At 42.4% G+C, this 13,424-nt stretch overlaps 1 protein-coding gene across 4 annotated transcripts in view; it reads left to right on the top strand.

Annotated features, from left to right (window-relative positions):
- The window catches only part of LOC111842517 (ATP-citrate synthase), a 43,048-nt gene that overhangs the window by 13,565 nt on the left and 16,059 nt on the right, over positions 1-13,424 (top strand). For all 4 annotated transcript variants that reach the window (XM_023809187.2, XM_023809188.2, XM_023809190.2 and 1 more), the window contains 10 exons: positions 4,201-4,263; positions 4,487-4,677; positions 5,404-5,483; positions 7,072-7,202; positions 8,246-8,364; positions 8,920-9,056; positions 9,356-9,417; positions 9,533-9,650; positions 9,862-10,016; positions 12,690-12,783. In XM_023809187.2, the coding sequence (XP_023664955.1) occupies positions 4,201-4,263; positions 4,487-4,677; positions 5,404-5,483; positions 7,072-7,202; positions 8,246-8,364; positions 8,920-9,056; positions 9,356-9,417; positions 9,533-9,650; positions 9,862-10,016; positions 12,690-12,783 (1,150 nt within the window). The remainder of the gene's footprint in view (positions 1-4,200; positions 4,264-4,486; positions 4,678-5,403; positions 5,484-7,071; positions 7,203-8,245; positions 8,365-8,919; positions 9,057-9,355; positions 9,418-9,532; positions 9,651-9,861; positions 10,017-12,689; positions 12,784-13,424) is intronic.

Here is a 13,424-nt window from a genome sequence, read left to right as displayed (position 1 = left end):
TGACTCTCCCTTGCCGGCCCCTGGAGGATGGGCTCCCCCTTTGAGTCTGGTCCCTCCCAAGGTTTCTTCCTTCTGGGGAGTTTTTCCTTGCCACTGTCGCCTATGGCTTACTCACTGGGGGCTTTGGGTGGGGATGCTGTAAAGCGCTTTGAGACGATGTAATGTGATAATGCGCTATACAAAAATAAATTTGGTTGTTGTTGTTGTGATGGTGTTGCTATTTGCTTTGAGGGTTTCTCCAGTGATCCCTTTGTGGGAATCTCTATTAGTGTTTAGATTCCTAGCTGCAGCTCTGGGTTCTTTGCCTCGATCAGCCTCCTCCTTTCATTTCCATGTTCTTAGTTTGATCTGCCACGGCTGTTGGTGTCAGTGAGGAAGGCCTTTCGTAATACTCAGGTAAACCCCAGACCATGTTGGATCCCAGGCAGGACTTAAATTGGTTCTCTAATGGTCCTGCTTTATGTTTTCTCATGACAAATTCATGTTTTTCTGAGTTGCTGTGCCTTTTTTCCAGTAATTTATGGAAGAATCTCCTTGCTCTTAAGAGATGTTTTACTGAGGGGAAACAAGTAAAACAAACAGTAGCTGCACAAGAATGAAGTCCCCATGCCAATGACGGTTTTCAACTGCCACCGAGAACCGAGCCGTATCGCAAACTGGCAGTTTTCCATTGTCAGGCATGCTAGCCGTACCCGAGCCGTACCCGAGCCGTACCCGAGCCGTACCCGAGCCGTACCCGAGCCGTACCCGAGCCGTACCCGAGCCGTAAGCACACTGGCATGGTTTTGCTTACTAGCAGGACTGTAAGCGTGATTAAACTGAGCTGGTTGCATCACCGCCATCTGATTGGTTGAAATGCACAATGATCCCAGTGTTCTGTGCATGGATTATCTGAGGGGGTGCGGAAAAAATGGTATATGCTATGTATTATTATTTGTAGTATTGCACATTGCGATGTACCACTGCATTCCAGATAAATCTGAACTTGAAATTTTCCAACGAACTACTTAAAGTACTTTGGGGTTGAAGGGAATGGATTTGTAATGCAAGTTCCGCAACATTATGCTAATTCCGCTACTGTTCAATGCTAACATGACACGGCGATTCCCACAGCCGTGCTAGCGGAAATTAGCACATAATACATCATGATATGGACATGGCTTGTGAACAATACACAAGCATCTCTTCAGTTGTAAGTCACTGTCGCTCTCCAACCCAGCCACACCTATACCAAGCCAATCCTTCTACAGTGGAAAACCAAGGCAAGCTGAAACCGCGCTGTAACTAGTCTCTCTTCGCAATACAGCTCAGGTACGGGTCAGTTCCTGTATGCTTGTATTTGGCCCTATAGATTCCCCACACTGTATGTCTTTGATACCTTATGTCCACCGTCTGATGTTATACTTTCAGCCAGTCATATTGACAGGTATGGTGGTGTAAACGCTCAAATAATCACCAGGTGTCCACTGCACCTATGAGATCTTTACCGACACAAGTGACCTTGTAAAGCGAGGGTCTCTGATCTTTCTCTTACTGAATTAGATCCCCCACCCCAAGAGGTGGAAAGTTCAGGTTCAAAATGTACTGATCTAGAATAAGATTTTGTTTCAACCAACCATTTGAGTACTCTGTGAATGTGACTCTTTTTATACTCAACTGGTTAGTGGAAATAAAATCTTGTTCTGGATTTGTACTTTCTGAACCTGAACTTTCCTTTTACCTATGTCTGGCCAATTTTCTCTTTCTTCCCACTTTATGGGTGGGCCTGCCCCATAGTAATTCATATCCTGCTCCATGTTCTGCTTTATAATTACATAAACATTTAAAATACAAGGTTACAAAACATATTTTAACAATGAGAATGAGTTAATTCTCAAAATGAAATCCCGAGGCGTTCCCAGGCCAGCCAAGAGACATAGTCCCTCCAGCGTGTCCTGGGTCTTCCCCGGGGCCTCCTCCCAGTGGGACATGCCCGGAACACCTCACCAGGGAGGCGTACAGGAGGCATCCTAAGCAGATGCCTGAGCCACCTCATCTGGCTCCTCTGAATGCGGAGGAGCAGCGGCTCTACTCTGAGTCTCTCCCGAATGACCGAGCTCCTCACCCTATCTCTAAGGGAGAGCCCAGCCACCCTGCGGAGGAAACTCATTTCAGCCGGTTGTACTCGCGATCTCGTTCTTTCAGTCATTCATGACCATGAATGAATGAAAACATTCATATCAAAAGAACTGATGCTGGAATCAATCCACACATCCCTACGAGGCTGTATAATTATGACAAAGGGCTTGTTAAGCTGTTTGCTGCTGTTCTGGTGCTTTATGTTGGGTTTTTTTGGCTCTTGGGTTATATTAATCTCTGGCTGTATTTAATAAAATTTTCAGTTAAACAATAAGCTCTGTTGTCTCTACTCTGGTTACCTGATAATGTTCCTGACGTGTTTTCAGTATTAATTCTGTCTGTCCTGAAGTACCGCCTGAAATGGTTGTCTGCTTTTTTAGAATTGGACATATCGAGTATATTTGCCTTTTTTCTTTCACTCGTTTACTCAAAAGAAAAACAAGAAAAGCTTGTCGCAAGTTTGACAGTTTCTTTCATTATGCAGACTTCTCAAACTATTGTGAAAAATTTTGTTCATGTTTTCTGTGAAAGCTTTTTATCCGTTTTGTGCATCCGAGTTGCACAAAATTTGTTTTTTCGTGTCACGTTCATTGTGAAACTGCCTCTAGGCCCCATTCAGTTCATATGTTATTCAGCCTCAAGGCTGAGGAACCATGCTCTAGGGCCCTATTATTCAAATCACGTCCTCGAGGTCTGAGCAGTGCTGGTTTTCCAGCCTTCCTCTACCTGTGAGCCAGGTGTGAAGCCTCTGACCAATCAGAGTCAGTAATTATTAAACTAACTATCTGGGAGAACTGAAAACAAGGCCTGGATTTGGAATCGAGGTCCAGATTTGAAGAACCCTGCTCTAGGGTAACTTATCTCTCATAGGATTGCAATGTCCCTTCCCATAGACTGTTAATAATTAATAGTCTATGGGAGGATATAATTAATGATTAACAGCAAAGTAAACTTCAGAATATTATGAATAATAGTAAATCACTGTTAATTGCAGTGTAAATCTGATCAATATAAATCCCCAAATGGTACCTGACTAGTCTGAGATCATTGGTGCAGACATTCACCAATAAATCACTGATGCTCCCTCAGGGGTACCAAAGCTGAGACGGCCTTGCTCTCTGCTCCAGGATCATCTGGTTTTCGGCCCCTTGCTGTTTTCCCATTATCATTATTGCTTCCTATTTAAATGTCATCTGTCACTATCAAATCACTTCCGCCCTGATTATGTCCTTGTTGTTCTGGCTCTGTGGCTTTGGACAAAATTAGAACCTTGTATTCTTCTACTTTTGTATTTGCCTGATTTTATTAAACTACTGATCGTATGAAGTCTTGAGGTTTATTATTATTATTATTATTATTATTATTATTATTATTATTATTGTATTATGTTATTGTTGGATATTTTTTTAAATGTCAAAGAGGAGGAATGAAAATATGGACATTTTCTGGGTGTTAAAATGACAGGTGAAACTACTGCTGCTAGGGATGAAACTGTTTATCAGTTTCACGGTAAACCACAATAAAATCCCAGACAGTATTGCCGTTTCAAATTTTAATTATCATTAAAACCATATCTGATTACCACGCTTTGAAAAAGTCACATAAATACTCTCCAGCACCAACCAAAGTTAGCAACAGTCTCCCAGATGTGGGTGTACAGGCGCAGCATGCAGAGTGAGTTTAATCTTTGTCCATAAAAACACTGCACTCCAGTGACTGCACTCCAGAAGGAAGTGACTGCACTCCAGAGACTTTTAATGTTAATGCGCATTTCATATGGAGTTTGTGTTTACATAAGTTATTGGCTATATTATTATTTTAATGTTCATGCAAACACGTTGGCAACACTGTGCTTTTTAATTTACGTTTTTCAACATATAACTTACACAATTTCACTATCGGTACTTTTTTGAACAAGCAAATTTTAACAATACTGCAATAATAGTGATAACCGTAATATAATTTTTTTTCATGCCGTTTTCATCTCTAATTGCTGCTAACACACAAATCTGGACATTTCTGGGTGTTAATATGAGAAGTGGAACTATTGCTGATAATGCAGATTCCTTTTGTGTACCGTAGGTGGGAAAGGCCAAGGGCATTCTGAAGAACTTCCTTATCGAACCCTTCGTAGCTCACACACAGGTAAGCTCTCTCATAGGCCACCATTCAGTACTGTCCTAGTATATAGAAATCACTGAGTGACGTCTGGGTGCCCTGTATTCTTTAAGCTTAAACGCGTTTCCTAGTGGCCTTTAAAGTCATGAGTTAATCATCTGAGACCTTTGGTGTGTTTTGTTTCTAAGGAAAAGCTCCTGCTGTTTTTTGTTTTCAATCCTGCACTTTTTGTCCCCCACCCTGGCCTCAGGAGGAAGAGTACTACATATGCATATACGCCACTCGAGAGGGCGACCACGTGCTCTTTCACCACGAGGGTGGCGTGGACGTTGGAGATGTGGACTCCAAGGCTCAGAGGCTTCTGGTGCGCGTGGATGAGAAGCTGGATCCAGAGCTTGTAAAGAACCACCTCTTGTCGAACGTGGCGGATGATAGGAAGGAGTGAGTCACACCAGCTGAAGTGCAGCTCGCTTGTGGTGGCCTGGAGGTGGCCTGCGAATGACGTCATCCTCCTAACCCAGCATCTGGGCTGATTGCATGTCTGTTGTGTTTGAATAGGTGTTTATATTTACATCATGGATGTTGTAACAGGAGCAAAAGGTAGATTAAGAAATTCCAGAAAATCAAGTTTCCACTTATGCGGAGTAAGAAATGGATGTGTCAATTTCAGTGTCAGCATCAGTGGAAATGAGATGCTTAAGAATACCGTTCACATCTTCTGTAAAAGAATATAGAAGTAAACTGTATTGACTCACCCGGTATTGTGTTTGAAAAAATTTCAATATACTGTAAAAAGTCGATATACCACCTGACCACCTTTGGCTCCCACTGTGTAGGCAGTCACTGACACGCAGGAGTGAACAAGAGAAGGAAATTGAGAACAGGGGGGGGAAAACGTACCTGTTTTGTAATTTATTTACTGCATATGATGGAGGTAAAGGCTGGGAGGGGAAGACACTGTTTTGATGAAACTTCCCATGGGAGTTACGGGCTGTTTTGACCCCAGTGAATAATTTTGTTGTAACGGGAGACTGAGGGATGTTTTGCAGTAGCCCTGAAGTGAGCTCCAGCAGTAAAGTGTGCCCACATCGTGTCTAATACCTGTAGCTATCGAATTACCTGATTGTGGCGCGCAAAAGGTAACATACTTGTGCTGCTGTCCTTCAGGGTCCTGGCCAGCTTCCTCTTAGGCCTCTTCAACCTGTATGAAGACCTGTATTTCACCTACCTGGAGATTAACCCTTTGGGTAAGTCCACCACCTCCCCCCCCCCCCCCCCCCCCCCCCCATGGCAATGATGACCTTAACCCCTACCCTGCCCTAACCTTAACCGTAAGTGACCAAACTAAATATGAGGCTTTTGGCATTTTTAGTTTTTTGAATGCATTCACAGATCTTTGTGGGGACCTGAAAAATGTACAACAAAATAAGTTCTATATTACATTGTGGGGGACATTTAATAATAACTAATAATTAGTTGATTAACACACAAACACACACGGAGGAAAGGAATGTCCTTTGGTTTTCTTTTGCTTTACGTGGCAGTTTGTGAAAGTGTACCTGCCCTTTCAGACTAGCCAGCTGACTCATTAATGATTCATTACGATGTCTAAAGGCTTTATTTCTTTATTTTAATATGCCGATACTTTCCTGGCATTCCTCAGTCCCTGAAGTAATTACGATTATTGTAGTTGAGACTCTGATGCATCAAATGACTCAGCATTGAAACACCATTAGCATGTAAGCATACTATAATTAGAAGCTGTTAAAATGTTAATTGGCTTAATGTTAAAACCTACCAACAGAAGTTGCTCGTTTTCACCACATGATAGAAATTAGTCAGTTCCAGAATGAATTGCTTCTATCTGTGAAAGCGGTGGATTACTGATCTTTTAAAATGAGGCCTTGCAGCAGATGTCACTGCCTAATACCATCCTTTGAACAAGTCTTCAGTGTGCAAATCCCACTTCTGTTTTTTTCTATTTCTTATGTGCTTTAGCTCCCTGAAACAGGGTTCAAAGACATGAATGTAGGGAGGGGGGGGGGACAAGGACACAAAAAATTAAGTTGGACAGGACATCAGGGAAGTGAATCTGGATTGAATGACTGGGTGGCTGTTGAGATCTCTTCATTAGGGATGAAATAGTCGTTCTCTTCATATTTATAGTGAATCATAAAACACACCCAGTCATCTGACTCCCCTTCTTAAGATATCCACACCTACCTCACCCAATTCCATAATGAAGCCTAACAGAGTCTGACCTTTATTGCTCTTATGACTGCATCTGTAGAGCTGGTGGAGTTCTCCATATAAAAGCCTTAGGCCCTTCACTGGAACTTACTCATCGGACATGCAGCAGAACTACAGATGCATGCTGTGGTATTGGTAACTCAATGGGAATAATGGCTCCACAATGCAATGTGTCCCAGTCTCCACCCTGTCAAACCGACTCCAGTGACTCAACTGGCTGTGGGTGAGAGGAACACAGAAGGTTCACAGGCTATAGGGATTTGTTGCTGAGAGTTTGGAAAAGTAGGGCATGGGGGATATCTGCCATGGTCTGTTATCTCTGGTCCTTTCTTATAGGCTTCTGAATCTTACACCTGTTAAAAAGATGAGCTCCGCATGCTCACTGTTGTGAAAGTTAAAGAGTTGCTGATACTAGTTATCATCCTAGTTTTGTTTGTAATAAAATATTGCATGCCAATGTTTTGAGCTGGTAAGTGATGCTTTTCTTCTGAATGATGACATGATAACGCACGGCGATGCAAAAGGATAGTGATGTTGGCTGCAGTTCCAACATATTCAGAGTAATGTCTCCTCTGTCTCCTTCAGTGGTTACCAAAGATGGTGTGTACGTGCTAGACATGGCTGCCAAGATCGATGCAACAGCAGACTATATCTGCAAGGCTAAGTGGGGCGACGTGGCGTTCCCCCCGCCCTTCGGGAGAGAGGCCTATCCGGAGGTGAGAAACCAGGCATCACATCAAAGAAATAAATGGACACGAGAAACACCATATTGGACACTGTTTGTCATTATCGACCCTGTAGTTCTTAGAGGGCAATCTGTGGACTAAAGCTGACCTTGGAGTTGCAAGCAATGTTTGTTTTTTTGACCTAGGTATAGTAGCATTTCACTCTGCTGTTTATGTTGTGTATTACTCAGTGGCCGCCTTATTAGGTGTAGAAAGGGTAGGACCCACTTATTTCTGCGGAATGTAGTTCTTGACACCAATAGCTACACCACATTTAAAATGTCTTTGATCCTACATCTTAGCCGTTCTAATGCTTAGGGTCAAAAGGTTAAGCCAGCTGTCTGCATGCTGCATATATTCTGTTGCCACCACATGATTAGCTGTTCCTGTTCACCTCATGGCCTCTGAGGGTATAGCATCATAGTGCTTACTCCACCCTTACTCCAGTTGGTTGTTGATCAGCGTGTTTAATGGCGCATTGCTTGACTCATTCAGAATCCACCTCACTGCATCACAGGGCAGCATCATACAGAATAATCTATTAATAACCTCCAGAGTGAACACATTGTGTGACTCATCAGTTGCCCTGGCGGGATAGTGACGGGATTGCCAGCTGGCCACGATTCTTGTAGCTGCACATAAGCATGTTCAGGGGCATGCAAAAGATGACTAAAATCCACGTGACAGATATCTGGAGATTGTAATGACTTTCTTCTTGGGCCTCCAAGTCATGGTATGACCTAAGATCAGGTCCTTTTTGTCAGATTTTCTCATCATTGTTGCTGTGCTAGATTGGTGATGTGTAATTGGGCTCAGACACTTTTGCCTTTCTTATCTCCTCTTCCTTGGAGAAAAGAGCCAGACAGTATCATTAAACTCTGCACATTTGAAGTAAGGATGCCAGAGGCCCATCTGACTGTCAGAATCACATTATGCAGTCATAAACTGCGTTATGTTATTCGCCATGCAGTGCTTGAACAGTGGGCCTGCAAGAAGGAGGTGTACTGAAACAGGCCTATACCCTTCTCTTATAGGAGGCCTACATCGCAGACTTGGATGCTAAGAGTGGGGCCAGTCTCAAGCTTACAGTGCTTAACCCACGCGGGAGGATCTGGACCATGGTGGCTGGGGGCGGGGCGTCTGTGGTTTACAGGTGGGTCACGGCGCAGTCACAGTAGATATCTGCAGGTAAGCGTGTTGACTGGAAGTAAAGAAAAGCTGCTCCAAAGCGTTTCTATCAACTTACCATTTATATGCAAAGAAATCTCACTCCTTTGCCTACCTTGTTGTTTCTTTCCAAAGCCTCACTGAATTCATCATTCAAAGAAATTTAATTGTTTTTCTGTTGTCATAAAAATTGAATGTCTCTTAAAAAGGAGTTTCCCAGCTCTAGTATGAGGAAGAAAACTCAGGAAGAGCTCTAAACTCAGAAAAGATATCCTGGATTGAGGGATTTTTTTTTTAATTTCTTTTTCCTCTTCTTTAAGTTAAGGTGTCAAAGTCTCTAGTAGACTGAAGTGGAACACTTCCGATTGGAAGTTCAGTGGCTGGTGTTTTAGTGGGAATCTGCTTGTGTTTAATAAAAAGTAAATGCTTTTCGCAATCGGAAGTGCAATGAAAATCTTTTAATTTTCCAAGCAGCTGCTTTTCTGTAACTGTCTAAAAACCGTCTTTAGCACAGCTGAATTCTGTTTTTCATTTGTTGCAGTGACACAATATGTGACCTGGGCGGAGTGGACGAGCTGGCCAACTACGGCGAGTATTCAGGGGCCCCAAGCGAGCAGCAGACCTACGACTACGCCAAGACCATCCTGTCCTTGATGACCCGAGAGAAGCACCCAGACGGTGAGCTGCCCTGCAAAACTCTCAAGGCTGCTGGGCCACGTCGAGTGATTAGTGCTGCTGTTGTGCTTCGCGTTAAAGATCATAACATGGGCTGCTTGAACAGTTGGGTGCCAAGCAGTTCAATATCACTGAAGATAATTTTGATAGCTAATGCCGTTCTAGGCCAATAATATGTGGGTTTTGAGCATTTAGTGCACGGGAAGAATTCTTTTTTTTTTTTTTTCCCATTTAAATTAATTTAAGGAGGAGCTGCTTTCAGGTTCCCGCAGCATTGATTGGTTGTTTTCTTGTTCCCAAAGGAAAAGTCCTCATTATTGGCGGTAGCATTGCCAACTTCACCAATGTCGCAGCCACCTTCAAGGTAGGAGCTGGGTCCCCTGTCCTTCAGAGGTGAATTGTGCAGACCCTGTTTTACTGGGGATTTCTATATTCTAGGTCTGTCCTCAGACTACATTGACTGTCTCCCTGTTCCACAGGGCATTGTGAGGGCCATTAAGGACTACCAGGGCCCACTGAAGGAGCATGAGGTCACCATCTTTGTGCGTCGTGGTGGCCCCAACTATCAGGAGGGACTGAGGGTGATGGGAGAAGTAGGTGAGTTAGCCCTTGTCTGAACTACAGCTACAACCTGAGTGACATGTGTTCTTAGGGTTTTCAGTTTCAGTGTGAATGACTTGCATTCATTTTAAGCTCATTTACTCAAGAATGGCAACCTTAAAGCCAGTTTTCATACTCAGATTATTTGATTAGAGAATTTCTGCTTCACAGTAGTCCATTTGATCCTCTGTTTGTTTCTTCTCCACAGGAAAGACCACTGGCATTCCCATCCATGTCTTTGGCACAGAGACCCACATGACAGCCATCGTCGGCATGGCACTGGGCCACCGGCCGATCCCCAATCAGCCACCCGTGGCTGCACACACAGCCAACTTCTTGCTCAACTCCAGTGCCAGTGTTTCGGTTCGTCCTTTTTTATCCCCCATGTGTTTCCGTTGCTGCTCTTTAAAAATGTTAGCATTTAAGCAGGTGACTCAGCTGGGTGGTTCTCGGTAAAGCTGCGATGGTGTTTGCTTTGTTATAGGCTGCAATAAGTGTGCTGTGTTGCAACATAGTATATTTTAAGTCTACAGGTTGAGTTAAAAATAACATTAGACTCGCTAAGAAGAATATAGAAAGGAAGATTGCAGTGGAGGCTAAGGATGACGTTAAAAGTTTCTTCAAATATTTTAACTCTAAGAGCTCTAAAAGCTGAAATCTGCAGGATAGTATGGGTCTTATAATTGAAAATTAAATTGATATACTAAATGAGTTTAATGATTATTTTACATGGGTGTTCACAATAGAGAACACAAGTAACCTGCCACCATTTAGTACAAATTCAGCGTCATTTATGACCAATATATGTATAACTGAGGCTGATGTGGTACAAAGCCTAGCTAAGCTCAAAATAAATAAATCACAGGGCCCTGATGGCATCTTACCTATAGTTTTAAAAGAGATGAGAGATATTATTAGCCAACCTTTAACTTTACTATTTCAGAAATCCATATCTGCTGGTGTGGTACCTGATTGGAAACATGCTAATATAACCCCCATATTCAAAAAAGGGGATAGAAGTAATCGAGCAAACTATAAGCCAATCAGTTTAACTTGCATAACTGGAAAGGTAATGGAAGCTATAATCCAAGTGGAAATGGTAATTACCTGGATTCAAATAACATTCTGAGGGATAGCCAACATGGATTTAGGAGAGGTAGGTCCTGTTTAACTAATCTACTTGAGTTCTTTGAGGAAGCTACAAGAGAAATTGATCACAAAAACGCCTATGATGTGATCTACTTAGATTTCCAGAAGGCCTTTGATGTTGTCCCCCACAAACGGTTCTTGCTTAAGCTCAAAGCTGCAGGGATTTTAGGAACTGTAGCAGCTTGAATCGAAAACTGGTTAACTGACAGGAAGCAGTGGGTAGTTATTGGAGGCACAATGTTGCAGTGGGCCTGCGTTCATAGTGGGGTACCGCAGGGTTCAATTTTAGGACCATTATTGTTCCTAATTTACATTAATGATATTAATAATAAATTTTACTTATAAGGCGCCTTTCAGGTCACCCAAGGACACCGTACATGAAATAAAATAAAATCACTAATTAAACAATAAATACAATAAAAATCAAGAACATGCCCCACAAAGAAACAGTGAAGTAAGTTCATACCGAAATACAGTTAAAAATAAACGAACAAATCACAGTGTAAAAGAGAACTAATCTTTCAGTGATGAGAGTTTCAGGGTGATGTATGGAAAGCCAGTAAAAAGAGATGAGTTTTCAGTAGTCTTTTGAAAGTAGAAAATTCAGTGCATTGACGAAGTGCAAGAGGGAGAGAGTTCCATAATCTAGGACCAGCCACACTGAAAGCCCTGTCTCCCATAGAGCGCATTGACACCAATACATACAGTAAACTGGTTAAATTTGCAGATGACACCAAGGTGGGTGGTGTAGCAGATACTAAATTAGCAGCAGAGAGGCTACAACAGGATCTTGATTTAATTAGTGACTGGGCTGATACCTGGCAGATGAAATTTAACAAAGATAAATGTAAGGTAATCCATGCAGGGACTCAAGTACAGATATTTTATGGGTTCCACTGAAATAAAGGTAGCTTATTATGAGAAAGATCCCAGTGTGTATGTTGATGCTTCCATGTCCCACTCTCGCCAGTGTGGGGAAGCAATAAAAAAAGGCCAATAGGATGTTGAGTCTCTAGGTGTGTGGAGGTTAATCCAAGGGAGCTGATGCTACGATTATACAATTCCTTGGTAAGACCCCACCTAGAATATTGTGTGCAGGTTTGGTCACCATACCTTAAAAAGGACATTGCTGCCTTGGAAAGGGTTCAACATAGGGCTACAAGAATGATTCCCAGTCTTAGAGGAATGTCTTATGATGAGAGGTTAGCTGAGCTGAATTTTCAGCCTCGCGCAAAGGAGATTACGCGGGGACATGATCCAGGTATATAAGATTCTAACGGGTCTTGATGCTGTTCAGCCAAATGGCTACTTTTAATATTAGTTTAAATACTAGAACTCGTGGCCATAGGTGGAAATTAGCGGGAGAACATTTTAAACTGAATTTCTTTACACAGCATGTAGTTAGAGTATGGAAGAGTCTTCCTGTTAGTGTAGTGCAAGCTAAAACCCTGAGTTCCTTTAAATCAGAGCTAGATAAGATTTTAACAACTCTGAGCTATTAATTAAGTTCTCCCCAAACAAGCTTGATGTTGGCCTTCTCTCATTTGTAAATTTCTTATCTTCTGTTACTACAGAAACGAAAACAACCTAAAGCTGAAACTCTACATGTGTAAACATGCCAAGACTACCTTCCTTATTGAATATTATTTGTTGAGTTTTTAATGTTCTTGAGTTTTACTGGGGGGGGGGGTAAAGTTTATTTAGGTTAATGGGAGACTGCAGTTAGAGCTCTCAATCCCCAAAATTACCCAGCATGGAACCATACACACCATTCTGATTGGTGCACTTGTCTCATTTCTCTGGCTGATTTTGTTTATCATGTTGGTCAATGGTCTCCTCATCAATCTGAATCTCCTTACCTGAATCCTCATGTGTGCCATTCACTAGACTCCAGCTACCAGCAGGACGGCCTCCTTCTCTGAATCCAACTCTCCCAGTGATGTCACACCTGCAAAAAGACTAGCATCTGGCATCCCACCAGGTAACTACTGCTTTTCTGCTAGTCTCGCAGTGGCTGTAGGTGATTTCTTGACATGAAAATGGCACTCTGTTGATTTTTAGTTCTGTGTAAGTTTTTAAAAGAGTTTAAATAGTTCAGTGGGACTCAAAAGTCAGTTAGGAGGTTTGGTAGGAGCTGCTGTGAAGATTCCCTGACACTCTACTCATGCCATGCAAACAATCTCTCTGGGAACTTCCTGTGCAGATTCTCCACCACTGTGCTGCTTACCAGTGTCCCTGCAGGGCTTTCTGGGCAGCAGAGGTGTGAGGGGAATAATCAATACAGTGTAGTGTCACAATTTTTTTTCCGGCCCAATATGATATCAATACAGTGGCACAAAGCATCGCGGTATCTATTTATTTAATTAATATTTTATCATTTTAATTTTATATTACTCTATTTTGGTACATATGGCTACACTTTTATAATGTTGCTTCTACAAGCTGGTGCCAAAATGGCTGTGGAGATATGGGATGCGCCGTCTGCTTTCAAATTGAGAGTGTGCGTTTCTTTCAGCTTCCACAATACAGTGTATAATGAACTTGACTTGCAACATGGTATTTGAGTGCAATGCCACATGAAAATGAAGTACCCCAGAAATTTGAGCCACTTGAGGGCTCCCG

Source organism: Paramormyrops kingsleyae, chromosome 5 (genome assembly GCF_048594095.1).
Source record: "Paramormyrops kingsleyae isolate MSU_618 chromosome 5, PKINGS_0.4, whole genome shotgun sequence".
NCBI lineage: Eukaryota > Metazoa > Chordata > Actinopteri > Osteoglossiformes > Mormyridae > Paramormyrops > Paramormyrops kingsleyae.
Note: the sequence above shows the minus strand (reverse complement) of the source record. Positions and strands in the feature narration are given on the sequence as shown.